Below are 21,786 nucleotides of genomic sequence, written 5' to 3'. Positions count from 1 at the left end.
CGGCGAAACGTTTTGTTCGGAGAGATGTAAAATGAGTATATAATAACTTTTTGTTTCTTTTTTTTTTTTTTTTTGCGCGGAGTCCCACGGCCTACTTACCCGCCCAACCGACCGAGGGGCGCAGCCGTGTATCGTACGGCACGATTCGCGATAAGATAGACGCGAGATAGGAAAATAAAGGTAAGGGTCCGGGGAAAAAAGTAATAGTTAGATCAATCTTGTGCCAATGAAGCAAGTATCAATCGTTTTAGGAGCGGCAGAGAGTCAAGATTTGATATTACAGGAAAAAGTGTATTATAGTCAGAACATAATACTCTGAAAGGCTCATGCAAGGCATAATTAGATCTAATTTAGATGATTTAAAATTAGGTTAAAATAATTTCTAGTTAATCTACTTGGCACAGAAAAGTTTAGCCGACTTAACAAGTCGGGGCAGTCAATATCACCATGTATAAGGTTATAAATAAAGATAGCATCGTTCTACGGTTGGCTAGGGATGGTAAATTAATCAAAAGAAGTCTACTAGAATAAGAAGGTAAGATAAGGTTTGCATCCCAGTTTAGGCGCCGTAAAGCAAAAAGAAGGAAGTTTTTTTGTACAGATTCAGTACGACCAATATGTATTCCGTGTTGTGGACTCCAGACGGGAGACCCGTACTCCAGAATCGGACGGACTAGCGAAATAAATAAAGTTTTAGTCAAATAAGGATCATTGAATTCTTTTGACCACCTTTTAATAAATCCAAGCACTCCTCTGGCTTTACTAACCATGGACGAAATGTGATTAGAAAATTTTAGTTTAGGGTCCAAGAGAACGCCAAGATCGTTTACAAGAGTTATTCTATCCAAAGAGCTGCCACTTAACGTGTAAGTCGCGTATATCGGATTGGCCATATAAAAAGTCATCAGCTTGCACTTGGAACCGTTTAAATTTAGTAAATTATCTCGGCACCAGTTTTGAAAATTATCTAGATCGCGAGAATGACTTATAATTGATGGAAGATCGTTAATAAATAATGTAAAAAGTAACGGACCCAGATGGCTCCCTTGTGGGACACCCGAGGTAACACGGAGAATTTCAGAAATTGAATTTTTAAAAAGGACCCTTTGGGACCTGCCATTTAGATAACTTGAAATCCATTTAAGCAGATCAACTGGAAAACCTAAAAGGTCAAGTTTTTGAATGAGAAGTAAGTGATTTACAGAGTCAAATGCTTTACTAAAGTCAATGTAAATGACGTCTGTTTGAAAACTACTATTGAAGCCTTTTATCACAAATGAAGTGAGCTCTAGAAGGTTTGTGATTGTGGATCTACGTTTTATAAATCCGTGTTGACACGGAGAAATGATTGATCTGCAAAGGTGCTGCAAATGAGGAGTAATAATTTTTTCAAAAAGCTTAGGAATAGCTGACAACTTAGAAATAGAGGAGGAATAACAAATGATTCCTTCCAAATATTTGGGAATTGGGAGGTTTCTAGAGATAAGGTAAACAACTTGTGAAGAGGTTTGCACAGGGCCTTAGCGCAATACCTAAGCACGCACCCAGGAATACCATCGGGCCCTGGCGAATAAACAGGCTTAATACGAAGAAGATCCAAAAGAAGGGAGCTTTCTGTTAAAGTGGGACAGAATATGAGGTTTGACTTGGACATGGTGTAAGAATAAGGCTGTGATAAATAATCTAAAGTAGAGTAAGTCGTTTGAAAAAATTGGGAAAATAAATCGGCTATTGCCTGATCTGTGGTTGCCGTCATGTTTTCAAACGACAGCGAGGAAGGAAAAGAATTAGATTTACGCTTGGTGTTAACAAAATTATAAAACTGTTTCGGGTCCTGAGAGAACTGGACCTTACAACGGTTTAAGTAACTATTATAACACTAAGCATTAAGCACGGTAAATCTTGACCGAGCACTTAAATATCTAGTAAAAACAGATTGAGAACCGGTATTTTTATATTTCCTAAAAAGTCTGGACTTTACATTTCTTAAGTGTGTCAACTCTTTGCTAAACCAAGGTGATTTATTGGAAGTTGACGGATAGTACCACGGAAAACAGGAATTAAAAAATGAGTTTATTGCAGTATAAAAAACATTAACTGCATCGGACATATTAATGCATAAGTAAAGATCAGACCAATTAAAGCCAGAAATAAAATTATTTAGCCTCAGAAAGTCTACCTTGCGAAAACAATGTATTCGTTTGGATTTTTCTGAATTTTCTTCTATAACTCTACCCGTATCAAATGAAAGTTCGATTGTTGGGTGATATGGATCTTCAGGTTGCGTAAGTAGTGCTACTCTGGACAGAAACACACCTTCAGGATTTAATACAAAACACAAATCAAGTAGGCGACCTAATGAATTTCGAACATGGTTTACTTGAGATAGAGATATGTCAAGCAGGCCATCAATAAAATCATGCTGTGCTATAGGTAGTAAGACATTCGATCCATCCTCAGTGGACCAAGTAACTCCAGGTATATTAAAATCACCTAGAACTATCAACTGATCCCTATCGGAAAGCTTATTTGCAACGGACTTAATAACGGATAGGTAATTTAAATAATCAGGAAGTTCAGACAACGGCGGAATATAAGAGCAAGTTATGTATATACAGTTACCAGGAAGCGATAACTTTACACAAATAAATTCAATGGTATTGAATTCATCAAAAAATAACTCCTCAGACGGGAAGTTTGAATCAACTCCAATTAAGACTCCACCTCCCCGTCTAGAGGGACGGTCATACCTATATATTGTGTACTTACCTGGAAAAACTTCGGAGCAAAAGATCTCCGGCTTTAACCAGGTTTCCGTGAACACAATAATATGAGATGCAAAGGAAAGGCTATCAGAATACAATGTAGTGAGTTTGCTACGCAAATTTCTTGCATTCTGATAGGAAAGAAGGAGGTTAGAAGTTAGTTTTTTGAAATTGGTACACTGGTTTGGCCTCGACTAGGAAGTTTTACTCCCACGGGCCCCTTCTTCTTTATCTTAGCCTCGAACTCTTTTACAACCATATTATCCGGCCAAAAGTCGCCCGAGCATATGGCTTTAAAAAGCTCGTTAGGGACAGTTATCTTGAAAGATGAAATGTCTCTAGCATAAGAAAACTTAAACTTTTCCACTTTTACACTATTACAATCGGCTTTAGTTTTGTCTTGTATATAAGACAATACATCTGAAGATGTTTGATCAGGGGAAAGCCGAGAAACGAAAATTAGTTTCTTTAGTGGAACCACTGTAAATGATTTTGGTGGAGCAGACATTCCTTTGTGGTGGTGATGCTACATTCTGAGAGATAGGTGGATCCACTAATTGTGAAACCACTACGGACAAATCGGAATTCTTAGAAGTACCTGGTTAAATGCATTCTGTAACGGATTGTTCGGATACCGAATCTTTTTTAGCTGCTGATCTTAGCAACATTTGAGGGTTTGCTGAAATCAGCTGCTGATCCGCCGGAATGCTCTGTTGTTCTTTTGATTTCGGTTGCGGGGTGTTCCCCTTTTGCTCCTTACCACCAGCGGCCTTTTTGCGCTTAGGGGACTCTTCTAATAGCTTACGACTATTAAACTGCGAGTCCAGCGCAGATAGGAGATCATCAGCTCGGCGAAAACTATCTCTAGCCACTCCGAAACAGCTAATCAGTCCCATCAGGCCGCCTTTAGTTTGGCGCATGAACGATTTCATCTCGTTCGCAACCTCGACACAAGCGTCACAACAAAACTGCAAATTGGGCCCCTTTGAAAGGTCATCACTTGTCCGGCCAGTAAAACCGGCGCACTTGGTGTGCACCATATTTTCACACAGCCAGCAAGTCATATTAGACTGATCAGCCCTGATTACGAGGCTGCATTTTTTGCAGAAGCAGACTAAATTTTTATTATTCATTTTATTTATTTACCACTGTACCAAGAAAGCGAAACTGAAATTTTTAAGCGAGCAGTTATAAGTACCGCAAGAGCGCAGAAACTGCACGCTTAGAACTTTCAAAAGCAAAGAGAGCAAGAGAGCGGGAGCGTAAATAAGTTAAGGTGCATGCACAAAAGAGAAACGGCGGGGATATAAGAAAAGAAAACACAGATAAGAATTACGAAAATCTAAAACAATTAATTAGTATTAAATACAAAGTGCACTCGCGAAGCGAACGGAGTTTAAATTTATGTTTAAATAAACCGGAAGCGAATTAGAATTGTTTTGAAAAAACCCACCGATGGGAATAAACGAAAACAAAATGCCAAATTCGAAGCGCAGAAAAAAAACACGACCGTTCACTTTGAAAGTCAAAGACGATTGACATTATTTGTTTATATCTTGGAAAGAGATAATAAGTGCAAAGTATTTCTTTCGCTCTTCACAGTGAACGCTGTTGTTTTTGTTGTTTTTTCCTAATTTTCATTTTCTTGTTGAAACCACCGTTGTTAACTTTTAATCTTTTTAACGTTTCTAGACCTTCAAGAGTCTTAACAACTTTCCGTCCGCTTCGCGAGTGCATAGTGATTAACTTGTGTTTAGAAACGTTTTAAACATTACTTCGATGCTGGTTTGTTGTTTTTGTTTTCTATTGCCTCCCTCTTAAGATTTTCTCTTCGGCGTTGGGCGCTGTTGGAACGGCACGCACTCTCAGACATGATACAATAACATAAGGTAGTCTCGTCGGCTGTCTAAACGTTCGGGTTTTGGTCAGTGCGTGTTCGTCTTTCGAAGGGAAAGGTTGTCTGCGGACGAATTTTTTAGGAAATTAACCCTTGAGCAACATGACATTTTGCAATGTGTGCCGCAAACACGTCGATGGCGTAAAGGCACCGATATGTTTGGAAAAAAGAGCGCTGTGGGAGGAATCGCTGTGAAACTTTTAAAATAACAAAGAATGTAAACGAAACTTTAATAATCGCAGCCGAAAATATTAGTATAAGTTTTTATGTCTAAACTTATACTAACATTTTCGGCTGCGATTATTAAAGGTTCGTATACATTCTTTGTTATTTTAAGATTAGAATATATTTTAGAATTAAGAATCTTAACAAAAGTCTCAGTATTCAGAGACAAAAACAACGCCTAATGTCAAATTCAAAATTATTAAAAATTAAATTATAATAAAAATTAAAATCCTTTTATTATGAAAGGCAAAAAAAAACCAGGGGGTTCATCTAAAGGTTAATCCACACATTCTATTGTCGCTCTGCTCGCACTTACTAAACAGTTCCCATCTCACTCGCACTCATTGTTTTAATAGTAGGGTACCAAAATTTGCCGACGAGACTACCTTATGTTAGTGTATCATGCTCTCAGAGGTGTCTAATATCGGAGTTAATCGGTGTTACGCTGCCGCTCTCTCTCTTTGCGTTCTCTCCTTTCTCTCTCATCAAAAAGTTCTTGAGCGCTTTCTATTTTTAGTCCGCTATAATTGCACTGTGGTCCTAATGAGAATAGTTTTCTGTTCACTGAAGAATTACAAGAACGTTATCTCGGCTGGACAGGAGCATATTCCCTGCCATACATGTGATAAAATTTATCACGGAAAGTGCCTTGGCTATTATGGCCTGGTTCGCGATGCCATTGATAAGAGGAGTGGCCTACGCTACTACAGCGATGAGTGCATCGTATATGAGAACCAGGCAATATCTATTAGGCGGCTCACAAAAAGTAGTGTTACGGAATTAATCCGCAACTACCGTAAAAATAGTCGCATGCTAGCTGAGCCCGATTCCCCAAAGCGCAAAATGGCGCGGTCGGTGGGCATTCTATGGAAAGTGCCGTGCAACCTGCTGCCCACGATTCGCTTCCAGCTCAGCTGCCAACCTTAGGCGCCACTCAAATGGTACTAAGATCGGGCAAAATGTGATTCGGTACCCGAATCGCTGCCAGAAATTTTCGCTCTGTCCGATCAAAATAAAGTAGTGGCCCTAACACCTCATGTTGACTTAATACTGGTACTGATACAGGTAGTGCAGATACAAATTCTGAAGTAACAAAAAAGGTCGCTTGTGTCGTACCAAAAACGGTAAAGCTAAAACATTTATTTGTTCCTCGGCTCGCCCCAGACCTCTCATCAATGGATATTACGGCTTATATCCATAACAAAATCCAAGTTGATGATTTGATGGTTGAACAATTTAAATTTTCTTATGCTAGGAAAGTATCATAAGGTCGTCGTGGTTAGGTCCATTTGGTTAGTTGTGTCAAAAAATAGGCAATCTTCAGGAATTTTTTTGGACACAGAAACAACATAGATTCTTCAAACTTTTCAGGTATATTTCTGATATTTTAAAGATGAATATGTCAAAATCATTAACAGGAAAAAAAAGCCGCAACCGCTCTTTAAGGTAGAGTCTTGAAGAAAAATGAAGTGCACCCCACTTATAACCTGGAATACCTATTTCACCGAAGAATTAAGGTGGAAGAGCAATGTACAAACTGTCAGGAGTATGGACACACCAGGACATACTGCACTTCGATTAGTCTGAGAAGTTTGTGGAGACTTTTACGATTCCGCCTAAAAAATAAATGTGGAAGCTGCGGAGGAAATCACACGGCAAACAACAGTGGCTATGAGGTCTACAAGGAGTTGAAAACCGCGACAATAACGCGCCATCAAAACACTCAAAACGTGTACACTTACTCAAAAATGACGCCGGAAGTATTCTTCGGGATGGCTGCAAGATCCTCATTTTGTCAGCGAAGTACCCAGAAGGGATTCGAACAGGAGCGACAAACACACTCCAATCTAATCTAGGAAACGTCACCATGCAATCACTGGTTCAAAACCAGAACATAAGAATACCCATGTGGAACGCCAATGCTTCACATCTCCGAAGCGTTTGCCAGTCGAACCCTGCCACTGGTCTATTTCTCTTCCCACAAATTGAATCTGAAACTATATCCTTACCAACATCGTTTCTTCCAAAGGAGAAAAAGGCTCCTGGCGGTGACCTAATAATATTAAAAGTGATAATTGAACTTCCAAACTCTGCTATTGAGGCTATTTGTAAACTCTTCAATGGGATCATACGTCTCGGCTACTATCCGTGCAAATGGAAAAAATCTACTACCTACCGAAAGCCGGAAAAGTCCACACAATTCCGTCACCTACCAATAAGTTTATTATTGTTCGAAAAATGCCTTCTTACACGCATAGTACCATATCTGGAAGTACACAATGTTATCCCGGCACATGTTATCCTGGCACCATGGAACAATCGAACAAGCTAACAGAATAACATCAGAAATACGCCCAGCCTTCGAGCATCGTGAATATTACAGCGCAATATTCCTTAACGTATATCAAGCTTTTGATCGAGTCTGGCTCGATGGCCTCATGCTTAATATCAAAACCCACTTGCCTACAAACACTCATAAACTACTTGAGTCGTATCTCTACAACAGGGTCTTCGCAGTAATGTGCAACATAACAACATCTGACGACTACTCTATATACAGTGTATATTTCTTAAGGCAAACATGCCCTCCACTATCATGAAATAGTACGCCGATTCCCGAAGTCAACGAAGTAACGTATCTTGGCGTCCACCTCGACAGACGACTAACCTGGAGAAGACACATCGAATGCAAAAAACTGCATCTTAAACTAGAAGCCATCAGCTTCTACTGAATATTAAACATTCGATCGCCCCTGCGTCTGGACTACAAGGTCCTGCTCTACAACTCTAATGTCAAGCCTATCTGGACATATAGCTCAAAGCTATGGGGGAACGAGAGCAGAAACATTGTCATCATACAGCGCTCACAATCGAAAATCCTGAGGACTCTCACTGGGGCACCATGGTATATTCGCAACCACAGAGACTTCGGCATTCTTGCCGTAAAATATGAAATAGATAAAGAAAAGACGACCTACAATAAAAAACTATCCGTGCACCCAAATCATTTCGCAAGAGGCTTTACTCGGGTTTCCCGCAGAACCCGCCTACAACGCAACGACCTTCCAACCCAGCATTAATTCTCAGGGCCGCATTTCTCAGTACCAGTCATATGACTGTTAGTTAGATTACTATTGGCTTCGTTTATCTAAGTGTGCGGCTCTCAAACATTTTTAGCATGCTGCCTTTTTTGTTTGCAGAAAGATGTGGTTGTGTTTCTGTTTTGTTTACTTGTTGTTTACTAAGTTTGGTCTTAGCGCTAGTTACACGACTTTACTCGATGAAGCCTGGACTGGAACTGATTTATTTTTTATACGCCCTTGAACACTTACGCTTTCACAAAAAAATTATTTGTAAGCTTATTTTAGAACATTTTAGACTACAAATATGTATAATAACTAATGCTAGAATATAAAAACATGTAATACCTAAACAACATATATATATATATTCTGGGTATAGTTTGGTTTAACCCTTTATTATCTCGACAGCCTGCCAAGAACTATATCACGGCTACCGTGCCAAGTTTCTGACCATTGTGTACTGGATAGCAGCGACTTATGTTTTGGCCGATGTATATTCAGCGCAACTGACCAGTCAGTTCGCACGGCCCGCCCGCGAGCCACCGATCAACACGCTTCAGCACCTGCAGGCAGCCATGATTCGCGACGGATACCGCCTTTATGTGGAGAAGGAGAGCAGCTCTTTAGAGATGCTTGAAAATGGGACGGAAATCTTTCGGCAGCTTTACGCTCTGATGCGGCGGGAGCCAGATGGCCCTCTTCGATTTCTTATTGACTCGGTGGAAGCTGGCATCCAACTGATCGCCGAAGGCGGAGAGGACAAAGCGGTGCTGGGAGGAAGGGAAACACTTTTCTTTAATATTCAGCAATATGGTGCAAAATATTTTCAGCTCAGTCAAAAGCTATACACTCGGTACTCGGCAGTAGCCGTACAGATTGGATGCCCTTTTCTGGACACCTTGAACAATGTGTAAGTATATACAAAAATGTTTGAAAAAAAAAATGTATTATTAACACGAAAAACTATTCAATCGATTTCTCCAAGTATGCAACTAAATTTTACACCTGTTGACTTCTGTAGCCGATCAGGACATAATAAGAACGCAAATTATTTTCTGCTTGACAATTGCAGTGCGTACGTGCGGCGTGCGTTTTATTATCTGTTTTTTTGAGGCTTAAATTAGAACACAAAATAATTTTTATGCGGAGGCTACGTACCAATCGTCTCGGCTAAAAGTAGAAAAGTGGCCACCCTTTTGTGCTTATCGTTAGCTTATAATTACATGTGATCGATAGCAAAGTAATCGTTTCAAATTAAACATTAAATGATAAAGGGAACAAGTATTGAATTCATCTTGACTTAACTTAGAAGAAAAATTATAATAATAAAGAAAATTCCTTAACATTCCGGCCCCCGTGAATCAAGGTGCCTTCTGAGATTCACCAATGACGTCGAGAACGGCCAATTTGGACGCTGGTCTTCGAAGTACTCCAGTTGCAGTTTTTACCGTTGCTGATCGCACTTGTCCGTCCTTTGCGGGTTGAATTTCAATGATTCTTCCTTTTTTCCATACACCACGGCTATCGGTCTCGTCGCAAATTAGAACCACATCTCCGATTTGTATTGGCTCCACACGGTTGAACCACTTAGTGCGTCGGGTTAGAGTCGGCAAGTACTCCTGGATCCATCGTTTCCAGAAGGTCTGCATTAACTGCTGCCGGATATGCCATTGCTTCTTCAGGCAAACGTTTTCGTCAACTACTGGTGTTTGTACATGGTTTGGGCAACCAAGTAAAAAATGATTTGGACTAAGCGGATCGTCTTCGTATGAATCGATCGGTAGGTGTGTTAAAGGACGGGAATTAATAAGGTTTTCAGCTTCATTTAACAGACCTTGAAGAGTTTCAACCTGAGGTACCTTTTCTTTGAGGGTTAATGCCAAAATAAGTTTCACACTGCGCACCAAACGCTCCCATGCTCCACCAGCAGCCGGATTGCCTCAATACCACAGCGACCACTCTCCATTGCAATCGCATCCACCACCGTAATCCATTGCTCTTTGCCGACACCGACAAAGTTCGTTCCTTGATCACTTCTAATTCTTTTTGGTACTCCTCTTCGGCAACAAAAGTTTTTGAGACACATAATGGCGGCATCCGATGACAAATCCTTAGACAATTCGAGGTGTATAGCTCTTGTAGTCATACAGGTGAATAACGCTACCCACCTTTTTTCACGTCGTCTGCCAATAGCCACCAAAAGGGGACCAAGATAATCCAACCCTGTATACGTAAAGGGTCTGATAAAGGCTGCAACTCTGTCCATAGGCAACTGTCCCATCAAGGGTGGCTTTGGCATTGCGGATAAGTTTTTGCATAACTGACAGTTGGTCTTAATGGTTTTAGCTAAACGGCGAATAGATGGTATCCAAAATGTTTGTCTAATGGAACAGATCATGGTATCCACATTTTGGTGTTTACACAGTTCATGGTGATGCTGGGCGATCAGTAAAGTCAGTTTATGGGTTTTGGGTAATATAATAGGACGTTTTGTCATAGGACCAACGCAAGTAGCTTTATCAATGCGACCTGCTAAGCGAAGAACACCGTCGTCATCCAGCTCGGGCGAAAGGTTCCATATGGGATTGGAATTCGTTATGGGTTGACCATTCTTTAACTGAGTTACTTCTTGGTGGAAACAAGCGAGATGGACTGATTTGCATAATAGTTTTTCAGAACTACAAATTTCTTCAGCTGTTAGTACTGTAGACTTTTTTAAGGATTTATTTTTGAACAGCTCGATAGACTCGCAATAGTTTCTCGTATTTACTGTATTTGTCTATCATATCGATTGTCATGTCCTGAGTAGCAACAAATACAAATTTTTCTTTGTCATGGTCGTGAGATTTTATATCATCAGGTGGTGATGGCCACTCGGAGCTGTCGAGATATAAAAATGGAGGTCCATCAATCCAAACGCTTGGATCTGCTTTTGAGGACATGCGTGTGGCAGCGTCTGCGGGATTTTTTGTTCCAGGAATCCATTTCCATTGGTCGATTTTTAAGCTTTCCAAAATTTCTGTTACTCAGTGGGCGACATATTGCTTATAACGGCGGCTATCTGATTGTATCCAGCTTATTACAGTCTTTGAATCCGACCACAGGTAAACATGTTTTGGGCTGACTTCATGGTTATTTATTATGGCGTTTTTAAGTCGAATTCCGAGGACTGCAGCTTGTAGTTCGAGGCGTGGTATTGATACTGTTTTTATAGGACAACAGTTAGCCTTACCCATCACAAACACTATTGCTATTTGTTCTTGATACATTACTCTCCAGTAAGCGACGGCGGCAAAGGCTTCTTCGCTTGCGTCTACGAAAATATGAAGTTGCAAGTCGGGATCAGGTTTGGTGAAATTATTATGATAGCATCTGTGAATCCTTACGTCTTTTACCTTCTGCAATTGGTCGTACCAAGTAATCCACACGTTGTAAAGGCTCTCGGGAATAACCTCATCCCACATTGTATTTAGGCGCCATAATTCTTGAATTAAGATTTTAGCTTTTATTACAAAGGGTGCTATAAATCCAAAGGGGTCAAATATGGACATTATCATGGACACCTTTGTTGGAGGTGATTTTGCTTCAGCTACGTTGTTCGGCACTCCTTTAAACTTTACGATGAAACAGAACTGGTCTGATCCATGATCCCAATAAAGTCCAAGTATTTCTTCAGTGTTCAGCTCAGAGTGACTTAATTTTGTTGGCGATGTCATGATCTCTGTTGAGTTGTTCGTCCTTGCCAAAAGCTCCTTTGAGTTTGACACGAATCCGCGAAGTTCAAAATTCCCGTTCAGATGAATTTGTACAACCTTGTTAATTATGTTACGTGCTTCATCTATTGTGTCAAAGCTGTCTACATAATCATCGACGTAATGATGATCAACAATCGCTTTTACTGCTCTGGGATTGTCGGCATTAAGATTTTTTACATATTGGGCTGAACAGGGCGAACTGGCTGAACCAAATATCATCACATTCATCACGTAGACGTCTGGTTTTCTCGAGGTATCGCAATCTCTCCATAGAAACTGTTGATAATCCTGGTCTTCCTTTCGGATGAATACACGGTGAAACATTTCTTTAATGTCCGCACAAATTGAAACTTGAACAGTATAGACGGCAACGGGATTGGCTGATAGGCATCTTGTCCTTTTGAAAGGCATGAGTTCAGTGATACTCCATTAATTTGAGCTGCGGCGTCGAATACTAGTCTGAGTTTGTTTTTATTTAAATTATTTACGGCGAAATGCGGCAAATACCATTTTTTGCCTAAATCCGTTTTAAGTTCTTCCTTGCTTAATTTACGCGCATATCCTTTTCTTTCATATTCTTTAATTTTTTCTGAATACCATTTACGAAGAGACTCATCCTTGGACATTTTACTTTCCGCTATTTTTAGTCGACGTAGCGCCGTGTCGTAACTATCTGGCATTTTAATAATATTGATTTTCCATAAAAGCCCAGTCTCATAGCCACTTTCGATTTTGTTTGTCGTCTCCTTCAAAATCTTTTCACATCTTTGGTCGCCATCTGATTTAAGCGGTAATGATAGTCTAACCCCAAACTGGTCAATGTTTATGAAGTTATGTATTATGTTTTGAATGTCGTCCATTGAATTTTTACATTCTTCTTCATGGCATACTACACCGCTGTGTCTGTTTTCGTTCGACCCGAACAATATCCATCCTAATTTAGTTCTATGAGCTGAGAAGTTTTCATTTAGATTAATTATTTCCAAAGGTCTGACTAGATTGATATGTGGCATTCCTATTAATAGTTTCGGCGCAGCATTATTATAATTTTCAATAGGCAGATCTTTTAGGCATGGAAAATATATACAAAATTTTGGCAAATTCAGATCTTGGCATGGTAACATTAACCTTTTGACTGTTCTTACATTTTTCATAAGGCAAGAAGATAGAGATCCCGAAGGGTATCCTTGTAATTCCAGGTTTGTTTGCTGAGACATTTCTGTTGTCGATTTGTTACCTATCCACTTTAATGTCATATGGCTTTTCGATCCTTTGAGACCCAGCAATTCGGCTGTTTCCTCTTCGATAAGAGATATGGTTGAACCCTCGTCGATAAAGGCAATTATTGTGCATTGTGATTTTGGAACTGTAACAATTATGGGCACGAATTTAAAAAGGGTCGTGTTCGGTGGTTCATTATCCATTATTGTTGTAAAAACTATGTCAGTCTTTGTTTCATCTGAAATATTCTCAATCTTAGCGGATTGGTACTTTGAATCGTGAAGAAGACGATTGTGATATCTTTGACATGAATCAATTTTGCATTCTCTACGGAATGAACAAGTTTGCATAGAGTGCCCCAGTGTAGACACCCAAAACAAAGTCGTTGTTTCTTAACGATTTCCCATTTTTCTGGTAAGGTCTTCTTCTTGAAATTGTCGCATTGATAGAGCTTGTGGTCGTGATTACAAATTGGGCATTTACGGGAACGCTCCTGTTTATTGTCAACGGTGAAAATGTGCTTAGGTTGATTTTTCTTTTCCTGTGTTTTATCGGTCGTCATCGTCGATGTACTGCCCATTGCTATTGATACATAGCTTGCAATGTTTTGAAGCCATTCTGCGAATTGTTTTACTGACGGATATACAATTCCTCTTTCCATGATATATTTGGCCCACTCTCCCTTTTTGTTCATCGGCAGCTTTGTGACTAATTAGCGTTACAGTTCTCTAGAAACGATGTTAAATTGGCTGTCATGACACTGAAGTCGATAATATCACTCATTTTGTTAACTTTATCGAGCTGACTTCGTATTAGCACATCGGGTCGTCCGTAGTGGTTATTTAATGTTTGCATAATTGTTTCGACATTGTTTGGATATATGAGTAATGATGCAACCAAATTCTTAGCTGGACCATGCAGTGACTTTTGAAGGCGAGACAAATTCTCCAAATTGGTATAACTGTGGGCGTTTGTAGTTTCCCTATAGGCTACATGAAACATTGGCCACTGCTCTGGCGTTCCATCGAATGTCGGAAGATCCTGTAGCTTTCGTGAATACGGCTGATATAGATGCGGCAATCCTGTTAGCGGCTGGGCCTGCGATGAGGTTGAAGGCGTTGCGAAGATTGGGAGCGAATGAGCAGATGTGGGCGGCGGTGCGGTGACCTGATAGGTACTGTTATAGGAGGCTGATGGGAATGGCAATGGTACATATGGACGACTGGCTTGGGAGCTGTAAACTGGCAACCGCTGCTGGCATGGCAAGTGCACGTCTGGAAAGGTATATGTCGCAGTGAAGTTTAGCATTAACTTACCCATATTTGTCTGAAGTTGCTCGCTACTAGTCAGTGCTCGTGCTTTCTCCTGTTCATCATGTTCAAGTTGGCTAGTTATGCGGCGTAGTGATGAACGAAGTTCGCTATTTTGATTCTGCGATTCTTGAAATTTGAGTTCCAAATCTCGCAGCTTTTCTTGAAGTTCATCCATCTTGTTGAGCTCGATAATCGTTTGATCTGTTTCATCCCCCGATGTTAACATCTTGTATTCAAATCCTAGACGGGCTGGTGGCTTTCCTTTGTTGCAACGCTGGCTCACTCTTGGCATTCCAGGTTGTCATGGACTTTATGTGAGAAGGCATTCACAGTACAAATATACGCATGTGGGGTGTAGGCGGCGTTGGAGCAATCGATGATAATGCAACTTATTTAATTGGCGATGGTCCCAACTGTATTTTTCGGCGTGGCTTTTCCAAGTTCTTAGAATGGCGTCGTGTACTTCTTAAGAAAAATTGGCGTCAAATTTTTGCTCAAATACATGAACATACATACAAGCGGCAGGCTTGAATAAGGTTTTTGTGCGACGGGCTTGCACTGAGATTGATAATAAAAAATGTTGACTTCTGTAGCCGATCAGGACATAATAAGAACGCAAATTATTTTCTGCTTGACAATTGCAGTGCTTACGTGCGGCGTGCGTTTTATTATCTGTTTTTTTGAGGCTTAAATTAGAACACAAAATAATTTTTATGCGGAGGCTACGTACCAATCGTCTCGGCTAAAAGTACAAAAAGTGGCCACCCTTTTGTGCTTATCGTTAGCTTATAATTACATGTGATCGATAACAAAGTAATCGTTTCAAATTAAACATTAAATGATAAAGGGAACAAGTATTGAATTCATCTTGACTTAACTTAGAAGAAAAATTATAATAATAAAGAAAATTCCTTAACATTCCGGCCCCCGTGAATCAAGGTGCCTTCTGAGATTCACCAATGACGTCGAGAACGGCCAATTTGGACGCTGGTCTTCGAAGTACTCCAGTTGCAGTTTTTACCGTTGCTGATCGCACTTGTCCGTCCTTTGCGGGTTGAATTTCAATGATTCTTCCTTTTTTCCATACACCACGGCTATCGGTCTCGTCGCAAATTAGAACCACATCTCCGATTTGTATTGGCTCCACACGGTTGAACCACTTAGTGCGTCGGGTTAGAGTCGGCAAGTACTCCTGGATCCATCGTTTCCAGAAGGTCTGCATTAACTGCTGCCGGATATGCCATTGCTTCTTCAGGCAAACGTTTTCGTCAACTACTGGTGTTTGTACATGGTTTGGGCAACCAAGTAAAAAATGATTTGGAGTAAGCGGATCGTCTTCGTATGAATCGATCGGTAGGTGTGTTAAAGGACGGGAATTAATAAGGTTTTCAGCTTCATTTAACAGACCTTGAAGAGTTTCAACCTGAGGTACCTTTTCTTTGAGGGTTAATGCCAAAATAAGTTTCACACTACGCACCAAACGCTCCCATGCTCCACCAGCAGCCGGATTGCCTCAATACCACAGCGACCACTCTCCATTGCAATCGCATCCACCACCGTAATCCATTGCTCTTTGCCGACACCGACAAAGTTCGTTCCTTGATCACTTCTAATTCTTTTTGGTACTCCTCTTCGGCAACAAAAGTTTTTGAGACACATAATGGCGGCATCCGATGACAAATCCTTAGACAATTCGAGGTGTATAGCTCTTGTAGTCATACAGGTGAATAACGCTACCCACCTTTTTTCACGTCGTCTGCCAATAGCCACCAAAAGGGGACCAAGATAATCCAACCCTGTATACGTAAAGGGTCTGATAGAGGCTGCAACTCTGTCCATAGGCAACTGTCCCATCAAGGGTGGCTTTGGCATTGCGGATAAGTTTTTGCATAACTGACAGTTGGTCTTAATGGTTTTAGCTAAACGGCGAATAGATGGTATCCAAAATGTTTGTCTAATGGAACAGATCATGGTATCCACATTTTGGTGTTTACACAGTTCATGATGATGCTGGGCGATCAGTAAAGTCAGTTTATGGGTTTTGGGTAATATAATAGGACGTTTTGTCATAGGACCAACGCAAGTAGCTTTATCAATGCGACCTGATAAGCGAAGAACACCGTCGTCATCCAGCTCGGGCGAAAGGTTCCATATGGGACTGGAATTCGTTATGGGTTGACCATTCTTTAACTGAGTTACTTCTTGGTGGAAACAAGCGAGATGGACTGATTTGCATAATAGTTTTTCAGAACTACAAATTTCTTCAGCTGTTAGTACTGTAGACTTTTTTAAGGATTTATTTTTGAACAGCTCGATGGCACGGCGAACCGAAGAATAGACTCGCAATAGTTTCTCGTATTTACTGTATTTGTCTATCATATCGATTGTCATGTCCTGAGTAGCAACAAATACAAATTTTTCTTTGTCATGGTCGTGAGATTTTATATCATCAGGTGGTGATGGCCACTCGGAGCTGTCGAGATATAAAAATGGAGGTCCATCAATCCAAACGCTTGGATCTGCTTTTGAGGACATGCGTGTGGCAGCGTCTGCGGGATTTTTTGTTCCAGGAATCCATTTCCATTGGTCGATTTTTAAGCTTTCCAAAATTTCTGTTACTCTGTGGGCGACATATTGCTTATAACGGCGGCTATCTGATTGTATCCAGCTTATTACAGTCTTTGAATCCGACCACAGGTAAACATGTTTTGGGCTGACTTCATGGTTATTTATTATGGCGTTTTTAAGTCGAATTCCGAGGACTGCAGCTTGTAGTTCGAGGCGTGGTATTGATACTGTTTTTATAGGACAACAGTTAGCCTTACCCATCACAAACACTATTGCTATTTGTTCTTGATACATTACTCTCCAGTAAGCGACGGCGGCAAAGGCTTCTTCGCTTGCGTCTACGAAAATATGAAGTTGCAAGTCGGGATCAGGTTTGGTGAAATTATTATGATAGCATCTGTGAATCCTTACGTCTTTTACCTTCTGCAATTGGTCGTACCAAGTAATCCACACGTTGTAAAGGCTCTCGGGAATAACCTCATCCCACATTGTATTTAGGCGCCATAATTCTTGAATTAAGATTTTAGCTTTTATTACAAAGGGTGCTATAAATCCAAAGGGGTCAAATATGGACATTATCATAGACAGAACTTGTCTCTTTGTTGGAGGTGATTTTGCTTCAGCTACGTTGTTCGGCACTCCTTTACCTGATAGGTACTGTTATAGGAGGCTGATGGGAATGGCAATGGTACATATGGACGACTGGCTTGGGAGCTGTAAACTGGCAACCGCTGCTGGCATGGCAAGTGCACGTCTGGAAAGGTATATGTCGCAGTGAAGTTTAGCATTAACTTACCCATATTTGTCCGAAGTTGCTCGCTACTAGTCAGTGCTCGTGCTTTCTCCTGTTCATCATGTTCAAGTTGGCTAGTTATGCGGCGTAGTGATGAACGAAGTTCGCTATTTTGATTCTGCGATTCTTGAAATTTGAGTTCCAAATCTCGCAGCTTTTCTTGAAGTTCATCCATCTTGTTGAGCTCGATAATCGTTTGATCTGTTTCATCCCCCGATGTTAACATCTTGTATTCAAATCCTAGACGGGCTGGTGGCTTTCCTTTGTTGCAACGCTGGCTCACTCTTGGCATTCCAGGTTGTCATGGACTTTATGTGAGAAGGCATTCACAGTACAAATATACGCATGTGGGGTGTAGGCGGCGTTGGAGCAATCGATGATAATGCAACTTATTTAATTGGCGATGGTCCCAACTGTATTTTTCGGCGTGGCTTTTCCAAGTTCTTAGAATGGCGTCGTGTGTACTTCTTAAGAAAAAATGGCGTCAAATTTTTGCTCAAATACATGAACATACATACAAGCGGCAGGCTTGTATAAGGTTTTTGTGCGACGGGCTTGCACTGAGATTGATAATAAAAAATGTTGACTTCTGTAACCGATCAGGACATAATAAGAACGCAAATTATTTTCTGCTTGACAATTGCAGTGCGTACGTGCGGCGTGCGTTTTATTATCTGTTTTTTTGAGGCTTAAATTAGAACACAAAATAATTTTTATGCGGAGGCTACGTACCAATCGTCTCGGCTAAAAGTACAAAAGTGGCCACCCTTTTGTGCTTATCGTTAGCTTATAATTACATGTGATCGATAACAAAGTAATCGTTTCAAATTAAACATTAAATGATAAAGGGAACAAGTATTGAATTCATCTTGACTTAACTTAGAAGAAAAATTATAATAATAAAGAAAATTCCTTAACATTCCGGCCCCCGTGAATCAAGGTGCCTTCTGAGATTCACCAATGACGTCGAGAACGGCCAATTTGGACGCTGGTCTTCGAAGTACTCCAGTTGCAGTTTTTACCGTTGCTGATCGCACTTGTCCGTCCTTTGCGGGTTGAATTTCAATGATTCTTCCTTTTTTCCATACACCACGGCTATCGGTCTCGTCGCAAATTAGAACCACATCTCCGATTTGTATTGGCTCCACACGGTTGAACCACTTAGTGCGTCGGGTTAGAGTCGGCAAGTACTCCTGGATCCATCGTTTCCAGAAGGTCTGCATTAACTGCTGCCGGATATGCCATTGCTTCTTCAGGCAAACGTTTTCGTCAACTACTGGTGTTTGTACATGGTTTGGGCAACCAAGTAAAAAATGATTTGGAGTAAGCGGATCGTCTTCGTATGAATCGATCGGTAGGTGTGTTAAAGGACGGGAATTAATAAGGTTTTCAGCTTCATTTAACAGACCTTGAAGAGTTTCAACCTGAGGTACCTTTTCTTTGAGGGTTAATGCCAAAGTAAGTTTCACACTACGCACCAAACGCTCCCATGCTCCACCAGCAGCCGGATTGCCTGGAGTATTAAATACCCACTCAATACCACAGCGACCACTCTCCATTGCAATCGCATCCACCACCGTAATCCATTGCTCTTTGCCGACACCGACAAAGTTCGTTCCTTGATCACTTCTAATTCTTTTTGGTACTCCTCTTCGGCAACAAAAGTTTTTGAGACACATAATGGCGGCATCCGATGACAAATCCTTAGACAATTCGAGGTGTATAGCTCTTGTAGTCATACAGGTGAATAACGCTACCCACCTTTTTTCACGTCATCTGCCAATAGCCACCAAAAGGGGACCAAGATAATCCAACCCTGTATACGTAAAGGGTCTGATAAAGGCTGCAACTCTGTCCATATGCAACTGTCCCATCAAGGGTGGCTTTGGCATTGCGGATAAGTTTTTGCATAACTGACAGTTGGTCTTAATGGTTTTAGCTAAACGGCGAATAGATGGTATCCAAAATGTTTGTCTAATGGAACAGATCATGGTATCCACATTTTGGTGTTTACACAGTTCATGATGATGCTGGGCGATCAGTAAAGTCAGTTTATGGGTTTTGGGTAATATAATAGGACGTTTTGTCATAGGACCAACGCAAGTAGCTTTATCAATGCCAGTCCATATGGGACTGGAATTCGTTATGGGTTGACCATTCTTTAACTGAGTTACTTCTTGGTGGAAACAAGCGAGATGGACTGATTTGCATAATAGTTTTTCAGAACTACAAATTTCTTCAGCTGTTAGTACTGTAGACTTTTTTAAGGATTTATTTTTGAACAGCTCGATGGCACGGCGAACCGAAGAATAGACTCGCAATAGTTTCTCGTATTTACTGTATTTGTCTATCATATCGATTGTCATGTCCTGAGTAGCAACAAATACAAATTTTTCTTTGTCATGGTCGTGAGATTTTATATCATAAGGTGGTGATGGCCACTCGGAGCTGTCGAGATATAAAAATGGAGGTCCATCAATCCAAACGCTTGGATCTGCTTTTGAGGACATGCGTGTGGCAGCGTCTGCGGGATTTTTTGTTCCAGGAATTTAAGCTTTCCAAAATTTCTGTTACTCTGTGGGCGACATATTGCTTATAACGGCGGCTATCTGATTGTATCCAGCTTATTACAGTCTTTGAATCCGACCACAGGTAAACATGTTTTGGGCTGACTTCTTGGTTATTTATTATGGCGTTTTTAAGTCGAATTCCGAGGACTGCAGCTTGTAGTTCGAGGCGTGGTATTGATACTGTTTTTATAGGACAACAGTTAGCCTTACCCATCACAAACACTATTGCTATTTGTTCTTGATACATTACTCTCCAGTAAGCGACGGCGGCAAAGGCTTCTTCGCTTGCGTCTACGAAAATATGAAGTTGCAAGTCGGGATCAGGTTTGGTGAAATTATTATGATAGCATCTGTGAATCCTTACGTCTTTTACCTTCTGAAATTGGTCGTACCAAGTAATCCACACGTTGTAAAGGCTCTCGGGAATAACCTCATCCCACATTGTATTTAGGCGCCATAATTCTTGAATTAAGATTTTAGCTTTTATTACAAAGGGTGCTATAAATCCAAAGGGGTCAAATATGGACATTATCATGGACAGAACTTGTCTCTTTGTTGGAGGTGATTTTGCTTCAGCTACGTTGTTCGGCACTCCTTTAAACATTACGATGAAACAGAACTGGTCTGATCCATGATCCCAATAAAGTCCAAGTATTTCTTCAGTGTTCAGCTCAGAGTGACTTAATTTTGTTGGCGATGTCATGATCTCTGTTGAGTTGTTCGTCCTTGCCAAAAGCTCCTTTGAGTTTGACACGAATCCGCGAAGTTCAAAATTCCCGTTCACATGAATTTGTACAACCTTGTTAATTATGTTACGTGCTTCATTTATTGTGTCAAAGCTGTCTACATAATCATCGACGTAATGATAATCAACAATCGCTTTTACTGCTCTGGGATTGTCGGCATTAAGATTTTTTACATATTGGGCTGAACAGGGCGAACTGGCTGAACCAAATATCATCACATTTATCACGTAGACGTCTGGTTTTCTCGAGGTATCGCAATCTCTCCATAGAAACTGTTGATAATCCTGGTCTTCCTTTCGGATGAATACACGGCGAAACATTTCTTTAATGTCCGCACAAATTGAAACTTGAACAGTATAGACGGCAACGGGATTGGCTGATAGGCATCTTGTCCTTTTGAAAGGCATGAGTTCAGTGATACTCCATTAATTTGAGCTGCGGCGTCGAATACTAGTCTGAGTTTGTTTTTATTTAAATTATTTACGGCGAAATGCGGCAAATACCATTTTTTGCCTAAATCCGTTTTAAGTTCTTCCTTGCTTAATTTACGCGCATATCCTTTTCTTTCATATTCTTTAATTTTTTCTGAATACCATTTACGAAGAGACTCATCCTTGGACATTTTACTTTCCGCTATTTTTAGTCGACGTAGCGCCGTGTCGTAACTATCTGGCATTTTAATAATATTGATTTTCCATAAAAGCCCAGTCTCATAGCCACTTTCGATTTTGTTTGTCGTCTCCTTCAAAATCTTTTCACATCTTTGGTCGCCATCTGATTTAAGCGGTAATGCTAGTCTAACCCCAAACTGGTCAATGTTTATGAAGTTATGTATTATGTTTTGAATGTC

At 40.5% G+C, this 21,786-nt stretch overlaps 1 protein-coding gene across 1 annotated transcript in view; it reads left to right on the top strand.

The window, feature by feature from the left end:
- The window catches only part of LOC108045543 (ionotropic receptor 40a), a 220,074-nt gene that overhangs the window by 60,185 nt on the left and 138,103 nt on the right, over positions 1 to 21,786 (top strand). The window contains exon 5 of the mRNA XM_044460771.1: positions 8,379 to 8,880. Within this exon, the coding sequence (XP_044316706.1) occupies positions 8,379 to 8,880 (502 nt within the window). The remainder of the gene's footprint in view (positions 1 to 8,378; positions 8,881 to 21,786) is intronic.

Source organism: Drosophila rhopaloa, unplaced genomic scaffold (genome assembly GCF_018152115.1).
Source record: "Drosophila rhopaloa isolate 14029-0021.01 unplaced genomic scaffold, ASM1815211v1 contig_218, whole genome shotgun sequence".
Classification (NCBI taxonomy): Eukaryota; Metazoa; Arthropoda; class Insecta; order Diptera; family Drosophilidae; genus Drosophila; species Drosophila rhopaloa.
The sequence above is the reverse complement of the archived record's forward strand: the minus strand, read 5'-3'. Positions and strand labels throughout refer to the sequence as shown.